At 34.8% G+C, this 18,369-nt stretch overlaps 7 protein-coding genes and 1 long non-coding RNA gene across 13 annotated transcripts; 5 read left to right on the top strand and 3 right to left on the bottom strand.

The window, feature by feature from the left end:
• Positions 1-59: 59 nt before the first annotated feature.
• On the bottom strand, positions 60-5,012 carry LOC100651350. 2 transcript variants are annotated; one of them, XM_012318714.3, is made up of 8 exons: positions 4,798-5,012; positions 4,098-4,202; positions 2,820-2,923; positions 954-1,167; positions 826-879; positions 605-747; positions 370-524; positions 60-290 (listed from the first exon to the last, which is right to left on the bottom strand). In XM_012318714.3, the coding sequence occupies exons 1-8, from the start codon at positions 4,973-4,975 to the stop codon at positions 233-235; spliced, it is 1,011 nt and encodes a 336-aa protein (XP_012174104.1). In that variant the 5' UTR covers positions 4,976-5,012; the 3' UTR covers positions 60-232. The 2 variants fall into 2 exon arrangements, with proteins under 2 accessions (XP_012174104.1, XP_012174105.1); XM_012318715.3 differs by having other exon boundaries at positions 4,403-4,907.
• On the top strand, positions 1,123-2,799 carry LOC125384850. The gene is made up of 2 exons (XR_007223659.1): positions 1,123-1,260; positions 1,656-2,799. It is a non-coding gene; the product is annotated as an uncharacterized LOC125384850 (long non-coding RNA).
• Positions 5,013-5,767: 755 nt separating the features above from the next.
• Positions 5,768-8,859, top strand: LOC105665610 (ATPase family protein 2 homolog). Of its 2 annotated transcripts, XM_012318716.3 has the most exons (6): positions 5,768-5,922; positions 6,197-6,393; positions 6,457-6,642; positions 6,709-8,105; positions 8,185-8,448; positions 8,520-8,859. In XM_012318716.3, the coding sequence occupies exons 1-6, from the start codon at positions 5,903-5,905 to the stop codon at positions 8,847-8,849; spliced, it is 2,394 nt and encodes a 797-aa protein (XP_012174106.2). In that variant the 5' UTR covers positions 5,768-5,902; the 3' UTR covers positions 8,850-8,859. The 2 variants fall into 2 exon arrangements, with proteins under 2 accessions (XP_012174106.2, XP_012174107.2); XM_012318717.3 differs by lacking the exon at positions 5,768-5,922 and having other exon boundaries at positions 6,256-6,393; positions 6,462-6,642.
• Positions 8,860-8,873: 14 nt separating this feature from the next.
• Positions 8,874-9,700, top strand: LOC105666765 (keratin-associated protein 16-1-like). The gene is made up of 2 exons (XM_012318813.2): positions 8,874-9,083; positions 9,155-9,700. The coding sequence occupies exons 1-2, from the start codon at positions 9,019-9,021 to the stop codon at positions 9,519-9,521; spliced, it is 432 nt and encodes a 143-aa protein (XP_012174203.2). The 5' UTR covers positions 8,874-9,018; the 3' UTR covers positions 9,522-9,700.
• Positions 9,701-10,255: 555 nt separating this feature from the next.
• On the top strand, positions 10,256-12,277 carry LOC100651468. Of its 2 annotated transcripts, none has more exons than XM_020867755.2 (5): positions 10,256-10,591; positions 10,686-11,143; positions 11,217-11,387; positions 11,461-11,672; positions 11,755-12,277. In XM_020867755.2, exons 1-5 carry the CDS (start codon positions 10,559-10,561, stop codon positions 12,201-12,203), a joined length of 1,323 nt encoding a protein of 440 aa, XP_020723414.2. In that variant the 5' UTR covers positions 10,256-10,558; the 3' UTR covers positions 12,204-12,277. The 2 variants fall into 2 exon arrangements, with proteins under 2 accessions (XP_020723414.2, XP_020723413.2); XM_020867754.2 differs by having other exon boundaries at positions 10,720-11,143.
• Positions 12,278-13,785: 1,508 nt separating this feature from the next.
• On the bottom strand, positions 13,786-15,200 carry LOC100651940. Of its 2 annotated transcripts, XM_048404878.1 has the most exons (6): positions 14,997-15,200; positions 14,731-14,895; positions 14,458-14,643; positions 14,092-14,382; positions 13,928-14,012; positions 13,786-13,835 (listed from the first exon to the last, which is right to left on the bottom strand). In XM_048404878.1, exons 1-6 carry the CDS (start codon positions 15,058-15,060, stop codon positions 13,823-13,825), a joined length of 804 nt encoding a protein of 267 aa, XP_048260835.1. In that variant the 5' UTR covers positions 15,061-15,200; the 3' UTR covers positions 13,786-13,822. The 2 variants fall into 2 exon arrangements, with proteins under 2 accessions (XP_048260835.1, XP_012174109.1); XM_012318719.3 differs by having other exon boundaries at positions 13,786-14,012.
• Positions 15,201-15,406: 206 nt separating this feature from the next.
• On the top strand, positions 15,407-17,148 carry LOC100651587. 2 transcript variants are annotated; one of them, XM_003402447.4, is made up of 5 exons: positions 15,407-15,562; positions 15,637-15,854; positions 15,977-16,597; positions 16,704-16,891; positions 16,968-17,148. In XM_003402447.4, the coding sequence occupies exons 2-5, from the start codon at positions 15,764-15,766 to the stop codon at positions 17,013-17,015; spliced, it is 948 nt and encodes a 315-aa protein (XP_003402495.1). In that variant the 5' UTR covers positions 15,407-15,562; positions 15,637-15,763; the 3' UTR covers positions 17,016-17,148. The 2 variants fall into 2 exon arrangements, with proteins under 2 accessions (XP_003402495.1, XP_020723370.1); XM_020867711.2 differs by lacking the exon at positions 15,407-15,562 and having other exon boundaries at positions 15,624-15,854; positions 16,704-16,845.
• LOC100651704 (39S ribosomal protein L4, mitochondrial) lies at positions 16,885-18,340 on the bottom strand. Its single transcript, XM_003402448.4, has 3 exons — positions 17,882-18,340; positions 17,391-17,799; positions 16,885-17,320 (listed from the first exon to the last, which is right to left on the bottom strand). The coding sequence occupies exons 1-3, from the start codon at positions 18,338-18,340 to the stop codon at positions 17,175-17,177; spliced, it is 1,014 nt and encodes a 337-aa protein (XP_003402496.2). The 3' UTR covers positions 16,885-17,174.
• Between the last annotated feature and the right edge of the window lie 29 nt (positions 18,341-18,369).

Genomic DNA, 18,369 nt, shown 5'->3' on the forward strand with positions numbered 1-18,369 from the left:
GGCGAACGAATCGGATGGAACACGATGAGCGTGGACTAGTTTTAGGTAGCCAGTTGACGTTTTCTAGAAAGTCATTGTACGTTTATTTATCATACCAATACACGGTGCATGTAGGAACATCGAAATGGTACTTTGTATTTACGCGACGCATAAAATAGCTTGAATGTTTCTACAAGTCTGTTCCATTGGCCCGTTGGATCGAACAGACATCTCACGGTCCTCTCTATTTTATTCAGACACAGGCACATTGGGTAATTTGAATAATTTCTCTCTTCGATCCACGACGTGTCCTGAAATAAACGAAAAACCACACCGATGTATGTTTAATTGTATTCGCATCGTCGATGATTAACCTGCATCCCCGAATACCTGTATTCGTGAACTTTGAATCTGGCGGGTGTACAAGTATGTTGCTTCGAGTACAGACCCGCCAAGCATCTCGATGGCTCTTTTTTGTCTCTCAAAAGACACATTTCCGTCTCGTTTCCTGGACACGTCCCAACGCATTGTCCGACGTTAATTTGCTATTTGCGCAAATACAAAGTCAACGATAAATTATAATACGATCATAGCGGTATGTGAGATCGCGTGGTAGGAAATTTACCCGAACGACTGGCCTAACATCCGTCGTGTTTGTACCATCCTTAATTTCCACTTCGCTGAAATCTAAAACGGTCTCCATGTGGTCCATTTTGTGGCATGTTCCAGCACAGCCACATTTCTCAATCACTTGGTACACTTCGTCCCCTAAAATGTAACGTAATAAGTACATCTATCTCGAGTGAAATTATGTTATCTACTAGGAACGTAGGAAATTTCACATACCATTCGGTCCTTTGATGCTAACCGTACTGTTCCTCACCGGTTTGCATCCAAGATCTTTCAAAAGACGCATCGACGATTATCGATAAGAATTACGGGCGAATGGTATCGAACGAAAGAGAATTATATACCTTTAGCACAGTGACCCATACATACTCCGACATCGATCACGGCTTGGTGAGGAGTGCCAGAATGTACGAGATGCGTGAAGGATTCTCGCCTACAGGACGAATCAGGCGTGCATTCGCAAGCTTCTGTGACTTCGATAACACGAACACCTTGAATCGTTGACACCCTCTCCAATTTCGCCGCCCTTGGACGACAATGCGATTCCGGGAAACATCTCTGAAAGAAGAAAAAGTGCAAATGAGTTACGTTGAACACGAGCGAAACGGAAACTCGGATATTTTAATCGGATCGGATGAAATGTTGCCGCTGGTAAGGAAGGAGAACACGCTTCTAGAATGGTTGGTCATGTATCACACGGGGGAACATTTTATCGATACAGATGTTGAATGAGCAAAGCGAGCACGCGACTTCACAGAATTCGTACTTTATTTCGTCGTACGTTTGCCAAGCGAGAAAGTATCGATGGTGTCCACGGAGGAATTTATAATATTCGCGCGCCTCGTTATCTCTCGTTCGGACGTTTTCTTTGGTACTCGAGTTCTTTCGCGACACGCGGGCCATTTAATTATTCTCGCTGCGGGATAACATCGACCGTTATCTTTGTTCGTGCAAAGGCATCGGTGCCTCTACCCATTTTCTTCTCTCGTTTGTACCCCCGGTGATATTTCTGGCTAAGAATATTTTCTAATAAATTCTGTTCTCAGGTACATCCATCCTCAAGATCCCAGGAACACGATTCGGGATTTAGTAGCTGGCCAAGCTGGCGCCGGAGCGGTGACCCGGCTCGATGCGACCTTCCAAGGACGCAAAACACATCCTCTTCTTTCTGCATATCGCGTGCAACATTTTTTCTTCTCAAGCCTGTTTCTCTCCTGCAGCGTGGGTGCTGCAAGATCGTAAACCACCGATCGGGTTGCATCACGTGACGAAAATAGCTTTCTCCCCAAGAAGGGTCGTTCTCGAATTATTCGCGAATTATTACGACACGTTCGTTTACCATGCTAATTAGAGTCCACTGCCGTTTTAACACTGCCGGACTCGAGGCAACAGTCGCGATTCGTATGGAAACGAAGTAGAAACACGCGATGATCGTTTAGTCGCGATACGATTGTCGATGAATTTTGGAGAATAGAATGTGTAAGGTATGTACGTATGTATAGAAGGGGTACGATGATCATCGACGAAGATACGCGGTTCTCGATACAGTGTGGGGTGTACACGCCGTAAAAGTCGCGTGGATCGTACGATCGCGCGGTGCTGGCGTGGCCGCATTCCAGCTGGCGGATTGGTCGATCCCATGCGTCATAAATCTACATGATGTTCCTGCCTTTTTCGCCCTTCGTATAGCCCTTGGCATACGTAACCTGCCGTGGCAACGTATATCGCGATATTTTTTTTTTTTTATTTGCGAATTCAGTCTTTTCGCCTCGTCCTTTCTTTTTTCTTCGACACGCCGCTCGACTACCCGAACAGAATTCCACGACGTCCGATCTCGGTTTTTCGAACTTAGATCGGTTCCTTCGCTATATACGCGTTCCTGACTTTTCAAAGATGTCGCGAGTTCGGCAATCCTTTCCTTCTCTTTTTAATCGTAAAATAAGCGTGACCATGACGTTGAATTTTAAAGGATTCCGGGTCGAGGAATTCGACAGTTTCACGACCGGTTCGATAAACTCCGCAATGGCGACGCGTTTTTTGTCGCAAACCCGTTGCGCCAAGACAGGGATCACCTAAAAAGATTTTTGTACCAGGTGCATCCTGCGGCCGCGCATGAGTCATGCATTACATACATCCGTGTACCTCTGTAACCCTGCATTCTTTTCTGAGCCGAAATTCTGATAAGTAAAACTGGATGAAAAAATATTTACCTGTACAATGGGCCGACTCGCATCTCCTGGATCATCCAACACGTGTCGCGGACACAGTTTACGACAGTGGCCTGCATCAATTTGGATAATTTCGCCCGATATTCCTGAGAAAATAAAAATCAAAGATACTGTCGAAAAAGGGGATTAGCGTTAGCAATAAAGTGCGGCCAGGGAGGTTCAATGAAATTTCAGTAGACCGGTAGGATGGTGTTGTTGACTGCGTGCCGTGGAGTTGGCTCGCGAAAAATAAGACGCGAGTAAATCCGATGGCGCCGCTCTGTAATGCTCGCGATCATCGTACAAAATTTACGACTCGTATCACATTAAACAAGTTGACAAGATATAAGAAGAGGGTAGAACCGTCTATAGTGTAACCGTGCTATTTTTGGCGCGAACGCGTGGGACACGGAATGCGCTGATTCTTCGGTGATTCACATTACCGTGAACCTTCGGCTACTTCACTGCCACTTTTCCGTGTTTGTTCCTATAAATGGTATTATTTAGAGATCTACTTGAAATAGCAAACTATCGCGTGAACGGCCGATCAATCGGTCGAATAATCGTTGCCGGTCTGGTCTTTTCAGGTAATCGGAGGTAGAAAGATGATGCGACGTTGGGCATAGCAATGATTTAAGCGTCAGCCGAGGATACCAGACATCGGTCAACAAAATCATTTAATTGTCAATTGATGGCGTCTAGAAGGGTGGTTGTTCCTTCGATCGTTTCGCGGAACCGGCCGCTTCGGCGAAACCTTAATTATTCGTCCGTGAGGGGCATTAACATTCCACGAATCACAGACTCGTTCCTTTGATCGCCTCCGATCTACAAGCGGCAATTGATCTCTCTCTCTCTCTCTCTCTGTGACAAAATCAAGTAATGAGATCGAATCGCGATCGGTTCGACGATTCCCGCGCTATTTTAATGCGATAGCTCGCAATGATAAATCGGTCAAATCTTTTGATCATGGGCACACGACAACACCGTCACCGGATGCTTCATCCTCTCGATCGGCGTCAATTGATTGAACACCCGATATTAATTTACCGGATCGGATCTAGCGACAAGGCCACCAGCGTTTACCACTCATGAATATGGGGCGGCAAGAGTGAAACGAGGGAACGTAACTTACATTTAGCCGGTTGCTAAAATTACGCAACTTCTCGCCGAATCTCTTTTCAACGTTATATCGCTCCGCAATCTTCTGTGCATCTCTGTCCGTATGCTCCGTCCTGACATCAGCCAGAATTTACATACATACTTTTTCTTAAATTCGCTTACCGTATCCAACATCGATCATTTTCTCGTGTCTGGCGCAGCATACATGTTGTCGAACCTCTTCCCTGTGTGTCCTACCTTCGTTCCCTTCATTCTGGTCGCCGATGGCTGAAACAGAAACAACCCCGATATGCAGATATCAAACAATCGTGCTTCTTTGAAAACGTTACTATTTTACATGCTAACAAAAGTAACTTGTAAGAGTCGATTGAAATATACAAGCATTGAATACATCGCGGAAAACTTGATAAAAAGAGAAAGGAGCAGAGAGGACGAATCAGAATGAAAAAGTGCGATGCGGTGCCTACCTAATCGTAAATTGGCGAGGCAAACTAACGTGAAGCCACCGAATACGGCCCACTGACCCCTCGTGATTTGTATTCGCATCGGTACGAATAACGATGGACGTAAATCGGTCGAATAAGATTTACCGAGACGGGATGGCGTGATTCGGAAACGAGTTTGTGTATCGAGGATGCACGAGTTGTTTGCCGTTTGAAAAATGCGTACAGAATTTAATGATATTCTCTAGACGTAGGTGTGAACGCCGCGTAGACGAAATTGTGCTAATTTGTCACAGTGGTTGTTATCTCATTACTCTATATATACCCGCGCGCGGATGACTAGAAGATTCGTGGTACACGGAATACTCTTGGACTCGCACGCACACGACATGCAAAGCGGTAGTCCAGAGAGGACGCACCGTGCGATCGATCACGATCGGTTGTTGCCCACGCAGGTTGCGATCTGCGAGAAGACTGGCCGTCTGGAAGCCACTGGATCTCGCTCAGACGGAGAGGCGTCCGGCTGACAGGCGGATCTCTATTAATCTCGTTTGGTACGGGAACGTCGGCCCGCTTCGTGACGGCTGGCCCGTCCATCCATCGGTCTTTTGCCTCTTGCCTGCCACGATCCCTGATGCGCCTGATGCTGCTGATTTTATGCTCCACCGAACCTGATTCATCTCGTCTGCATCTGAACCTCTACATTCCACACGACCAATTTCCCTCTATCAATAAAAGTTTCATCAGCAAATTTTCAAACCAACATACAATTTGCATTGATAAAATAACATTGATAAAATGGATTACCTGTTTTATAAAACGCGATCAATTTTAAATTATTCGGTAATGTAACGGTTAGATTGAACCAATAAGCCATAAGCCTCCTCAGCTCCCCCAAACCTGTGATCGCGATATCCCATCCCTGTCTTATCTCTTATATTCATCCACGAGAATTTTACGAGCTCGATATATTGGGATGATGATATTCGAAACTAAAAAAGGAGAAGAAGCTGAGAGAAGGAAGAATCGTACATCCTTTACTCCGCATATTTCTTTACCATAGGATAGAATTTATTACATTCGATAGAAGAATACATTTTTACTGAATATGTTTGAAGATCCTCGTGAACACTTTATGTATATTTTCGAAATTTCTTGTTATTATTTGTCGATTACTAACTTTATCTTTGAAATTATACTATACTAGCTTCTTTAAGTAGGATATTTTTATTTATTTACGGGTTAATTCATGAAATTAAAAAGTATGATCTAACTTTGTTTAGCTGCGCTGAAAAAATAATTAAAATCTCTAATGTTAAAGTAATACCTTTCCACTTATAAATGAAATGAATATTTTACATTATATATATCGGAATAATGTCTATGACGTCATTCAAAATGAATATGTTGTTCGTGTATCATCATTGAATACTTTATTTGTTAACCATTGCCATCATCCACTTATTAGAATTTATGTATATGTATATAGTCTAGGTGTTGCATGCCGAGCAAGGACATGTTATCATGGCGGACGGCATTTCTCTGTAAATATTTCTATGGATTTTTATATTTTTATATTGATTTTGATACTAAAAATTGCAGATTGAGAATAATTGTGTAAATTTGTACGCATTTTACACAAACTTCTTTTACTGCATTTGATACAAAACATTTGTATGTGATTTAGAGGTTATGTTCTCCCAGCTGAATACGTATTTAGTACTATCAATAAAACATTTTTCAAAAGACTATGTCAAAAGATAGTAGAGTGGAAACGTTTTATGAATTATGTCCAGCCAATTATTTCTATCGTTTCAGAATGATACCAAAAGGAAAAGAAAGTGGGAGGAAAAGTCTTTCTCCTTGGATGACATGTGAAACATGTCAGAGCATCTTGACACTAAAGGATCTAGAAGTACATAACACTAATTGTCCACCTAATCTTGTAACATGGAATCATAATTTCATTTACGGTGATATATTATATAGTACCGTAGAAACGTATAATCTATTAGGTATATATGCTCTTATATTTACTATTGTTTGAACCAATTTTATATAAGTGTTTCTTTGCATAGAACAGCCAAAAAATATTCATGTAAGAGCGTTGGATGATATGGTATTTATATCGCAATCTGCTTTGCAATTATGTGAAATTGCGATAGGGGATTGTGTTCTTGTAATTGCTGGAGAAAGTAAAGTTGTTAAAACTGCTTGGCCGACTAAGGATAAAAGTTTAACAAGTGTTTCGTTAACAAAACATGGTAAAATCTCTTATTGAATCTTCCAAAATCTATATATAAATTTTTCTACCCATATATTTTTTACAGCAATAGAATTAAATAACCTCCGAGGTTATGTTAAAATCGAAAAATTAAATTCTTCTGTCGATATTGCCAAGGAATTTGTAATCTGTAGCGTTGGGAAACATATATCGCCAGAAGCAACCACAGAACTTAACATAATACTTAAGAATCATAACGAGCAAAAAGTATTTACTATAGGTAATAAATTCAGTGTGCCTTTTTATGGCAAGAAATTAGTTTATAAGATTGTCAAAGTTACATCAGATGATTGTGAAAATGTTAAGTTATCTGAACAGTTTAAACAATTGAGCATAACAGATGAAACGCGTAATACCAAATTGTATAAAGCACTGTACAACACAAAATGGACAATTTTAAATGAAGAGCAAGAAAAAGAAAAAGAGGAATATAAAAAATCTAAATTTAAAATACAAGATATTGGAGGATATGATAACGTAATAGAAGATATCAAAGATGTTCTTGATATTGGCCTTGGTCTGTACCAAAGTATTGGAAATTTTTACATTAGTAAAGGAATATTATTATATGGCACTTCTGGTGTTGGCAAATCTGCTATCGCCAATGCCTTGATATCGCAATATAATATTAATTCTACCACTATTTACAGTTCAGATATTTATAGCAAATCTTTAGGCGAAACAGAGAAAAAATTGCAAGATATTTTCATGGAAGCTAAAGATAAAGCTCCAAGCATTATTCTAATAGAAGAAATTGATAGTTTATGCCCTAAAAGGAGTACTTCGAGTACAGATCACGAAAGAAGAATACTTTCTCAATTGACTGCGCTCTTTGATGGAATACAAAATGCAAATGATAATGTAGTAATACTTGCCACAACTTCGAAATTGGATCTTGTAGATAATTCTCTTAGAAGACCTGGTAGAATAGACAAAGAATTCGAAATTCATGTACCTACTACCAATATGCGCGCAGAAATATTTAAAAAAATGTTATCAAAAATACCGAACACTTTATCCTTAGAAGATATACAAAATATTGCTTTTGTTACTCATGGATTTGTCGGCGCCGATTTATATGGTTTATGTTCCCAAGCAGTTCTGAATTCTGTGAAATGTCAACAGAAAACTAACACTGATCTTTCATTAAAAGTAACAATATCAAACTTTGAACACGCTTTAACTGTCACAAAGCCATCAGCTATGAAAGAAGTTTTAATAGAAGTACCGAACATCCAATGGTCGGATATAGGAGGTCAAAAAGACCTAAAATTAAAATTAAAACAAGCTGTTGAGTGGCCACTGCGCCATCCCGAAGTGTTTCTCAGGATGGGTATAACACCACCTAAAGGTGTTTTAATGTTTGGTCCACCAGGTTGTTCTAAAACAATGATTGCAAAAGCTCTTGCAACAGAAAGTAAAGTAAATTTTTTAAACATAAAGGTTAGGCATATTAAAGTTAAATTTAAAACTTTTCCAATCAAAAAAAAAAAAACAGGGATAAAAAATACAATGTTTTTAGGGACCAGAATTATTTTCAAAATGGGTCGGTGAATCCGAAAAAGCCGTAAGAGAGGTATTTCGAAAAGCAAGACAAGTATCACCTTCAATAGTATTTATTGATGAAATTGATGCACTAGGAAGTGAAAGAGGTTCTTCATCAAGTGCCGGAAGCAACGTGCAAGAGCGAGTTCTAGCACAATTATTAACAGAACTGGATGGAGTTACTGCGTTAGGCAGCGTTACTTTAGTGGCAGCAACTAACCGACCGGATAAAATTGATAAAGTTAGTTACATTTTAAAAAACAACTATATTTATCAAAGATGTTTATTAATTAAAATGTTGCTTTTTCACAGGCACTTCTTCGTCCTGGTCGTTTAGATAGGATAATATACGTGGCATTACCTGATTATGAAGCCAGACAAGAGATTTTCGATATAAAATTAAGAAATATGCCAATCGCCGAAGATGTACATATTCAAGATCTAGTTGATCTTACAGAAGGATATTCTGGAGCAGAAATCCAAGCAATTTGTCACGAAGCTGCTATAAAAGCACTCGAAGAAGATTTAAATGCTACTATAATCACTAAAGAGCATTTTAAAGCAGCATTGGCTATAATCACTCCACGAACACCAGCGTCGTTAATAAATTTATATAATGAATATATGAATAAAATACATTAACTATAAACTATTTACTTTCACGTAATAATTGAATTTGTCTATATTTGCAAAGATTATTAATCGTCTATCAACACCTTTCTATTATTTTAATACCAAACTTCAGACTTTTATTTTAATAAGATTAATAAAATTTGTAGTTGTGTAATTGCAAATTACATTGTCGAGTCAAATGTCGGTAATGACAAAATGTGAACGACCTTATGGGAAAAACGATTTAAAACAGATGATCGAAAGGTATGATCGAAAAGGTGAAGTATTTTATCATTTGATGAATGCAATAACGGTCAACTTAAATATTGTTTTAGTTGCGGTTGCTGTCCACCAATGGATCCACAATGCCCACCTTGTTCTATATCGTACGCGCCTCAATCTGTTTGCTGCTATGCGTGTCCTACTCCACCATGCAAATTAGAATCAAAACCTAATTGTTGTCCACCTATGCCAGTCACCTGCATGCCATGCCCGCCTCGACCTTCGCTCTTACCTTGCGTCCCACGCCCTTTCGTTTGTCCACCCTGCACAGGTCACCCGTGCATTACCTGTGCACCTATACCTAAACCAGTTCCAGCTCCTTATGAAGCCGGTCCTGTCTTCAGGGCACCTGTTATCACTGGTGGATTATTTTACGTTGGAACAATCAGGTGTTATCCGTGTTTATCATATGCTTGTTGAACCATATTTCGCATATTTTACACTCCAATCCCAATCAGTCCTTCGAAGATAATTACCTCACGAATAAAACATTTATTGTCCAGTGTTAATGATGTTTGATCTGAACTTCGTGTTGTATATAAATATTAGTATACATTTCATATATAAATAAATATAAAACAAATGTTATTATAACAATATTCAGCCCTTTCGCTCAAGATAACCGCGCTATTCAACTAATTTTTAGAATTAATAAATCTTTGCTAATTTTTAAATTTATAAGTGATTTATGATGGATAAAAGAATATGTGATCTCTGTCCACTAGATCATTTTAATAGAATCGGTTGCATGGTAACGACATGTAACTGGCCTTTATTAAATATTGTTCAACAAAGAACTAATCAACCATATTTACGAAAAATAGAACCAATAAAAGGTGTCAGGTAGGAATTTAATAATAATTTATTGAATCTGAACATAATAGAGATTTCATACATAACGTAATACATTCATTACTTGCGCCTTTATTAATGTATTTTAATTGTGTATTGGAGATTTAAACAACCTGCAAATTCGCCACAACGTCACGGGTCATGGACAAATTTAATGTACCGCCCTATTGTGCAAGGGGGTTTCAGATATCGTGGTGTATATAAATTACTTCCTCTTGATCTTTCACCAAGTTCTCCTGTATTGTCTCGACCTGCCCCTGTTCCACCTACAGATTTTCGAGGAATAACAGTATATTGTCGTCGATAGCATTGGCTACATGCGTATGCCTATACATGTATTCGCACGAATATATATTACATTTATGTAAATTTAAGCGTATATGCTTTATTTCAATTTATACACTATAAATTATAAGGCATTAATAAAAATAAATAAAATGTATTAGCGCGTTCTTTGTGCATTCTCTCTTACATGAATAAGAAGTGAGGTTATGTTCTTATTTTGTAATTAGTACTAAGTAAAATAATTAATTTACTAGTACTAGTAAAGTAATTAATCAGCATGGAAGCAATATGGAATCGCATGCAATTAGAACGTCCTCCCAATGCAACTTGTCATATCGAACGTCATAAATTTGGTAAGTTTAATTCTGTTTGTAAATAAAACAATAAAAAATGTTGTAATATAAATTTTTTATACGAAAGGCGAATAATCTTCCATTTAATAAATAGGTACATGATATTTTTTTATTTTTGTCACTGTTAGATGCATCTACATTTCTATTAACACTGGACAAAATTATAAAAGATATAACTTCTCAAGAATTATTGCACAAAGAAGCAGCAATTTTAAGCAGATTAATTTATCGTATGAAAAGAAAATTTCGAAATGACAAGGGTGTCAAATCAATGTCTAAAATAAATAAAGTTTTGCTCAAATATTTGTCATTATCACTTGAAAAGGAATATGAAAATTTGAAGAACTATGTTGAAATAGATGAAAAATATATTACATTATCTAGTAAACAAATGGTAGAATATGTTTTGGTTAAAACACAAGGTTTTGCAAAGCTTATGTTACGTTTGGAAGAAGTCTCTAAACATGCCGCATATTTTCTTAAATGTAGAATAAATTTAGGTCATGCCTGGTCTACTGCTATTATCGCATACGCTGTTGTTAGTAGAATATGGTATGTTATTTTTGTATTACATAGTGTAAATTTATAAACTATAGCTATGGAATATTGGTATATTTTGCTACAGGATTTTGTCAAGATATCTAGTTAAGAAAACATGTACATGGTATAACGACTTATACCAATACCTACACTTTTTTGAATTTGTTGGATTATCTTGGCTACCCAAAGAGTACGAACTTACAAATGACTTAAAATCATGGCTATCAGTACCATGGATAGATAACCCTATATCAAGGCATGTAAAAGAAAATAAATATAATAAATTATTATACAAAACTGTTATAGTTAAAAAATTTGTATTTATATAGCATTCCCAGCGATTATGGATTAAAGAATACAATGTTTAAATTAATTACCCCACGTGAATATGATTCAGATGAAAATCTAGATTGCGATATACAAGATTACAACAAGGAAACAAAATCTGAAAATACATTTTCATCGGTTGAAAATAAAAATGCTATACATATTTCAGTTCCAAGTGAGATCAAAAATGTTGTTTCTAATGATGATGTAGGAGGTATAAAAGCAAATTTACGAATCATATAATAAAAAGAAATATTATTTATACATAATATATTTATAAAATTTATTTTTTGTAGAAATTATAGATCGTCATACTTTTAATTTAAAATATATTCAAAATACATCAATAGCTGATAGAAAGGAACATAAAAAATTCACAAAAATCGGAGAAACGAAAGAAAATACGGCATATATTAAGGGCAGTAATCGAGAGTCTTATTCCGATGATTTGAGAGATGAATTTGTAACTAAAAAGAGGAAGAAAAATTCCGAAAAAAAATTAAAAAACTTAATAGTAAAAAATACCTCAAAAGGATTAATTACTTTCGATGATATCAATAATATATCAGATTTAATGATACTTCTAAACAAAGAATCGTATCCTGGTTTGGATAAATTAAAATGGAATATGATTAGAAATAAAGGCAAAAGATTATTAGATAAGTTGGAAATTTGTTCTGATGGAAGTAAGCAGTCAATTCCATTAAAAAAAATAATAAAACGTATAAAAAATTGGATTGCTTAAATACAGTGTATGTGAATATATGTTAATATCGAATGTAAAAATAATATAAAAGTAAATATTATATTTTTTATGAAGGGAGTTTTTCATTATCTTTTATTTTCCTAACATATTTTAAACATGCTCTAAGAAAAAATAAAAAATAATAACGGTGTACTTAAAGTGTTCGATATATTTAATTTATTGCATTTGATAACGTAAGAAAATTATGGTACATTAAATATTCTTATTTAGAACAACGACATTGCAAAATAAAAATATTTATAACAATAATTAAAGTAATTATCCCTGAGTACATAACACTTTTCTTGTTTCGATGAAGCATACCGGCATAGAAGTACAAAATATATGACAAATAATCAGTACATGTCGATATTCGGATACAACCAATTCGTATACAACTGTGGTCTCATCCTCCATTTTAATCCAAGATCAAATTGTCTTTTCTTCATATTGTTGAAGCAACAAGCACGAAATTGTCGTGTTCCACATTTCTCGGCGCATTCTCTGCCACACTGTTCGCAAGATAAAGTTTCTCCAAAGACCCATAATGCGCATACTATATTGCAAAAAATATGTTTTTCTTATTTATATTTATGTATAGATTTTATTTTATTCTAACTAAAAGAATTTGCTAAAAAACGAGTTAGCAATATTTAAGGCACTATTAAAAAATTATTTGTTTAAAAACGTATAAAGGGACGTATTTGATGCATTTATGTATGTTAGGAAAAGGGTGTACGATCATCGATGAATGTTAAGCAAGTAATTACAAGTTATTGCATCTATATAGGGTATAAGCTAATGCATATTTCGACTAGAGTTCCTTCTTCTTCTTTTTCTCCTTTTTCCGGTTTATGCTAATAAAGAAAGAATATTAAAAAAAATTGACTGTACTTATGTTTTATCTTCTTTAATGAGAAGTACAGCAATAAATGCAATAACATCGTAACAACTGCTTTAAGTGGTGTGCTGTATAATGATGTTATCAGCTTCAAGCGGAAATTATATTATAATCTCTAATCTGATTTATTTTAAATCTGTTTTAGAATATTCGAGCAAAGTAACTATTTCATAAATTTTAGAATATTTCCACTTATAATAAATATCTAAAAAATACATTTTCTATTATAAAAAGTAAATATTGCTTACCTATGAAAAATAGCACCACATAAGTGCAGTTCATTTTCTGGTTCGATAATTCACTGTCAAATAAAATAATAACTGTAGTTATTATATCGTCTATCATGCTACACACTTTCTATTAAATTCGAATAAAAAAGAATTATAAAAAAAATGATAGAATAGTACACGTATAACACTGCAAATTTATGTCGGATCAATTTTTCTTATCTAAATTTAAACAACACGATTTGAAACGCCAATTTTGAAGATGCCAACTTACGAATCCTTTGTGGATGAGCGCTGAACGGCAAGTGATAATCTTTCCGAGGACCGCTGGTTGAAGATATATCTCCCCACCAACTCCTGTTTCCACCTTAATCCTTAACGCACACGCAATTGCATTTTCTGTCTTGACATGATATTTAGAGAGATTTCTGATTTGAAATTTTGCTATAATTAGAATTCGCTTTGTACGGATATAGATTTATCAGAACTAATTACTTTATAATCCTAAAAAGATTGCGAAGAATTTGGTAATGACATAAATACATCAAGTTTCATACATAGAAGTCTTAAGTTCTTTGTCTTATACATTTATTTACTTTAATAATAACACTATGTAGATGATGAGGATAACATCGCCAATTTTATAGCTTGACGCGCTACTAATCTGTGATAACATTTGAACTGAAAATAGAAAAAGATAGTTAGACGCATATGTTCATTTTCTTTTTAGTTTATATGCCTATATTGGAACGAATCGAACTAGGATAATAAACGATTCTTTCTCTGCGTTTATAATCCGTGTGTGGTATGGAAATTTCACACTCTAATAGCAATGGTTCCAAAGGATTTTCTACGATTGCACTGCGCGTTGCAAAAAGGATGTTTTTATATTTTATTGTTTCTACAGTTTTATCATAATAATTATTGACTTCAGTTCCTTCTATGTAAATTTTTAGTATCGGTCGCGGCTGTGCTCCGTTTGCTACGCATGTTAGATTTAAATGACTTTTATTGAAAGAAGAAACATGAATGGACAGATTAGTTTCTGGCACTGTAATACAATATTAAGCAATAGTGTTATATGTCACATAAATTATTCGATTATTATTTACAATCACAGAGTTACCATAAATAATCATTTTTGTTCCTTTCGTGTCCTCTTCCTGAAAGGTGCTAATCATACAAGTATACTCTCCGCTCATTTCGATCATGGCCATTTTCAAATGTATTATGGATTGTGAATTAGAATGTCTTAAATTTTGTTCAGGATATTCAGCAAATCCATCTATCACTCCTATATCCTGAGGTGGCACTATAGTTGGGTTACGATAAAAAGAAAAAACATCATATATCGAACAGGATCGCTCAGCTCAAAAAGTTCAATTATGTTTAGTATTACTTGGTGGTATCCATTGATAGATTTGGTCTTTATTATGGTACCATTTTATTACAAGACCGTTCTCGTCTTTAGTGACATTGTAAATGCAGGAAAGATCGATTGGTCCAGTTCCATTACGCACTACGTGCGGAACGTTCAATGTGTAAATTTTCGAGGCGTATATATCTGGCAAGCAATCATAGTCATAATTGTTCTAATACACTTTGAATTTATTAATCATAGTCAAAAATAACTTTTAATAGCACACGATTAAAGGAGAGGATTACCTGTAAAGCGGCTTTTTATCACTGCTGTGGCAAGCAGAAAAACGATATATGCTACCGACGACATTTTCTACGAAGATTAGTTTTCAGACTGATGAACAATTAAACATGCTTCGTTAATCTTAAATCAAGCGCAGGTGAAAGGTTCTGCGCAGTTACCGATTATATTGTTCGTAGAGTAAATATCTTTGGAATATTTCGTAGCGAAAGAAACAAATTTATATTTAAGAGAAACGCTTGATCATGTTATTTATTTCTTTCATTATTTACAATGACTAACATTTATCATTCTTTTTCTTATAAATTTGTTTGATTTCCTGATCTACTATAGTACATTCCAGACACTCTTTAAATTTCTCCGGACGCTCCTCTTAGTTTATACTTCTCCTAAGAGATGGCAATCGAAGTTCTGTTAGATATCGGTTGAAAGCCTCTGGCACTTCTATAGAGTGTTCACTCACTTACGATTTTGTGCTTATAAAATATTGTATGTAAATAATAACAGTGTATTAAAAAATTAAATACATGAATTTTGTATTTCTTAATGAAAACATTAAAACGTTTAAATGGTAAAATGATTTTTCAATATTTTGAGCCAATCTTTCTTAAATAAACATTCGTATGACCATCTAAACGATTATAGGTAATTTATGGTGAGTGAAATCACTGACTTCAACGTTTCTATTATTTGAATAGCGAGTATGAAAACAAACAGTCACAGTTTTTATTGCTAACGTTTATTGTTAAAAATCAATATTATTTTATCAATTATGAATGATGACCCAAGAGAAGTACTTGTTCTTCTTAATTCTTTGGGCTTTGTTGGAATTACAGCACAACAACTTAAAGCATTTATGAAAGGTAATATTATTGATATCTTTTCTTTATATTTTATAATAGTTAATATTTAAATATTTTATGCACATTGTATCTAGCATTGTTGCATACTGGTTCTAATTTGTATTCCTTTTTCTTGGTACAAGATTTAAAGTTGTATAGGAAAATAAAAGATCGTGAAAGACAGCAAAAAAGGGAAGAAATTAAAAGAAAAATAATAGATAAGCAAAAAAATATGATTAAAGAAATTCTTACAGAACAAAAGACAGAGTTTCATTCAGTTGAAAATACTATATCCACTAATTCTTCTAATTCTTATTTTGATGACACCATTGTAAAGGTAATAGTGACAAAGTTATCAAGTGACAAAGAAAATAAAAATCCTACAAATTTTGAAGAAAACTATACAAATGTAGGTCACAAAATGAATATGATACAGTCAAAATCCAAACCCATGAGAAAAGAAGATCATTACAATGTTAAATCTATTGTTGTGCCATGTAATAATATAGAGGTAGATAATAAATCTTGTTTAAAAAGTAGAAATAAATATGAGGGGTGTTTGAAAAAAGATTTCCATATAGAAACACAAAATAAAACAAAAATACAAGATGATAAAATACAGATTCAAGAAAAATCAGCACCTTTGCAATCAGTACGTCCTATGAGCGCACCAAACATTTTAGACCACCAGCAAGGATATATTGGAAGCAGCCACACAAAAAGTACATCATCTACAAAAAATACTCATTCTGGAACAAAATCATGTAAGTTTCTAACATGTATCATATTGTAAATATGAACATAAATATAACATAAATACAATTAAATTACAACATATAAATACAATTTTACTTTTTTATCTCAATATAGTTATTAGACCATGGAGATTGCAACCAGACATCCAAAAAAGTAAAAATGTTAAAAAGACTGATCCAGTTTTACTTTATCAAAAATATCAACAGGAATGGAAACAAATGTCTTTTCCTGGAGAAGCTAAACATGCAAGCATAAGGTGGGCCATTCGTGAAAAAATGTTAGGTGAAGATCCTCATCCAGCAGTAAGGGTCTTTATTTTTGTATAATTATAATTCGGTATTATATTCTCTTTAATATCATTGACATTTGTACTTGCAGCCTCTTCCTAAAAAGTCAACTAGTATGCCAACACTAAGAAAGAAGTGACCTTTATTCAACTAGGGATGAAAATTTTATTTTGATATAAATTAGCTTAAAACTGATATTGATAATCACATTGAATTGTTATAAGAAATTAATGACTGTTACAGAAAATAAATGCGATTTGATAAGAAGTAGATATTTCATGCTTTTATTTTTTAATTTCTATTGCTGATTAAGTTTAAACTTTGCCATTAATTTATGATAATCTGGTCTATGTAAATGGTACAATATTTTATCTTCGATTAAACGTGCAGCTCTTTCAGTAAGAATTAAAGTGTTATGTTTTAACATACTGTAGACATTCAGGCCTGGAAAATAAATTTATAATGAAGGTGATATAAATTAAATAACATCAAAATGTATTAATATATAACTTACCATATACAGGCATTAAATTTACATGCTTTATTGTGTCAGTTGCTTCTGAGATGTTTTCAGGCATGATATCATCAGTATCAACAAACAACACAGAAGGTCCCCAATGTCGCTCTTCTATTAGTTGTTCGATATATGATGGTTTATTGGATGGAATTTCCAAATCATTAACAATATACAAATCATCTTGAGCTAATTTAACAGACAATGTAGATGTAAGTCCAGCAACTCGGGTATAAAAGGGAAGCATGTAAAAATGAGTTGTAGGAGATCTAGGTCCGTGTACTACACCACCACCTCTCCATAATGGGGAACGTATACTTGAGTGACGGGAAAGACCTAGTCCCTTTTGTCGCCATGGTTTCTTGCCACCACCTCTTACTTCTGAACGTACTTTTGTATGTGCATAACACTAAAATGAAAAATTAATTTACCCATTTTGTCATTTATTGATTTAAGACTAATAGGAGTAATTAATGAGATGTAATAATTACCACATAGCGATACATTCTTTGCCAGCGTATGTTTGCATGAATTATATCTATCCTAGGAGATGCTGCATAAATGTCGGGATGTAGAAAGACAAGTCCTAACTTTTGTCTTTCAATGGTATCCAAATTTTCTAGCCATACTTCGCGCGGTCTTTGGTAAAAATAATTTTCATCTTCATAACTTCTTTTGGAAATGATTGGATGGATTTTTTCCGTGACAGCCTTTGTACAATACGTTATTTGTTGCGAATATGCTTGTAATTTTGTAATAACATTTCTAAGCGATAACATTTCAATAAAAGAGTTTTTCGTTATTGCATCTACGCACGGTTTATTATTATAAAAATAACCTAAACGTTTTCGATAATGTTCAATTTGACGTGAGATGTCGCTAGGCTCAAAGATTTTGTAGATGTCACTAACATTGAACATGAATGGCTTAGTTATGTAGCAATTGGTCATTTTTAAATGTAGTCATTATTAAAGTTAGT

Source organism: Bombus terrestris, chromosome 4 (genome assembly GCF_910591885.1).
Source record: "Bombus terrestris chromosome 4, iyBomTerr1.2, whole genome shotgun sequence".
NCBI lineage: Eukaryota > Metazoa > Arthropoda > Insecta > Hymenoptera > Apidae > Bombus > Bombus terrestris.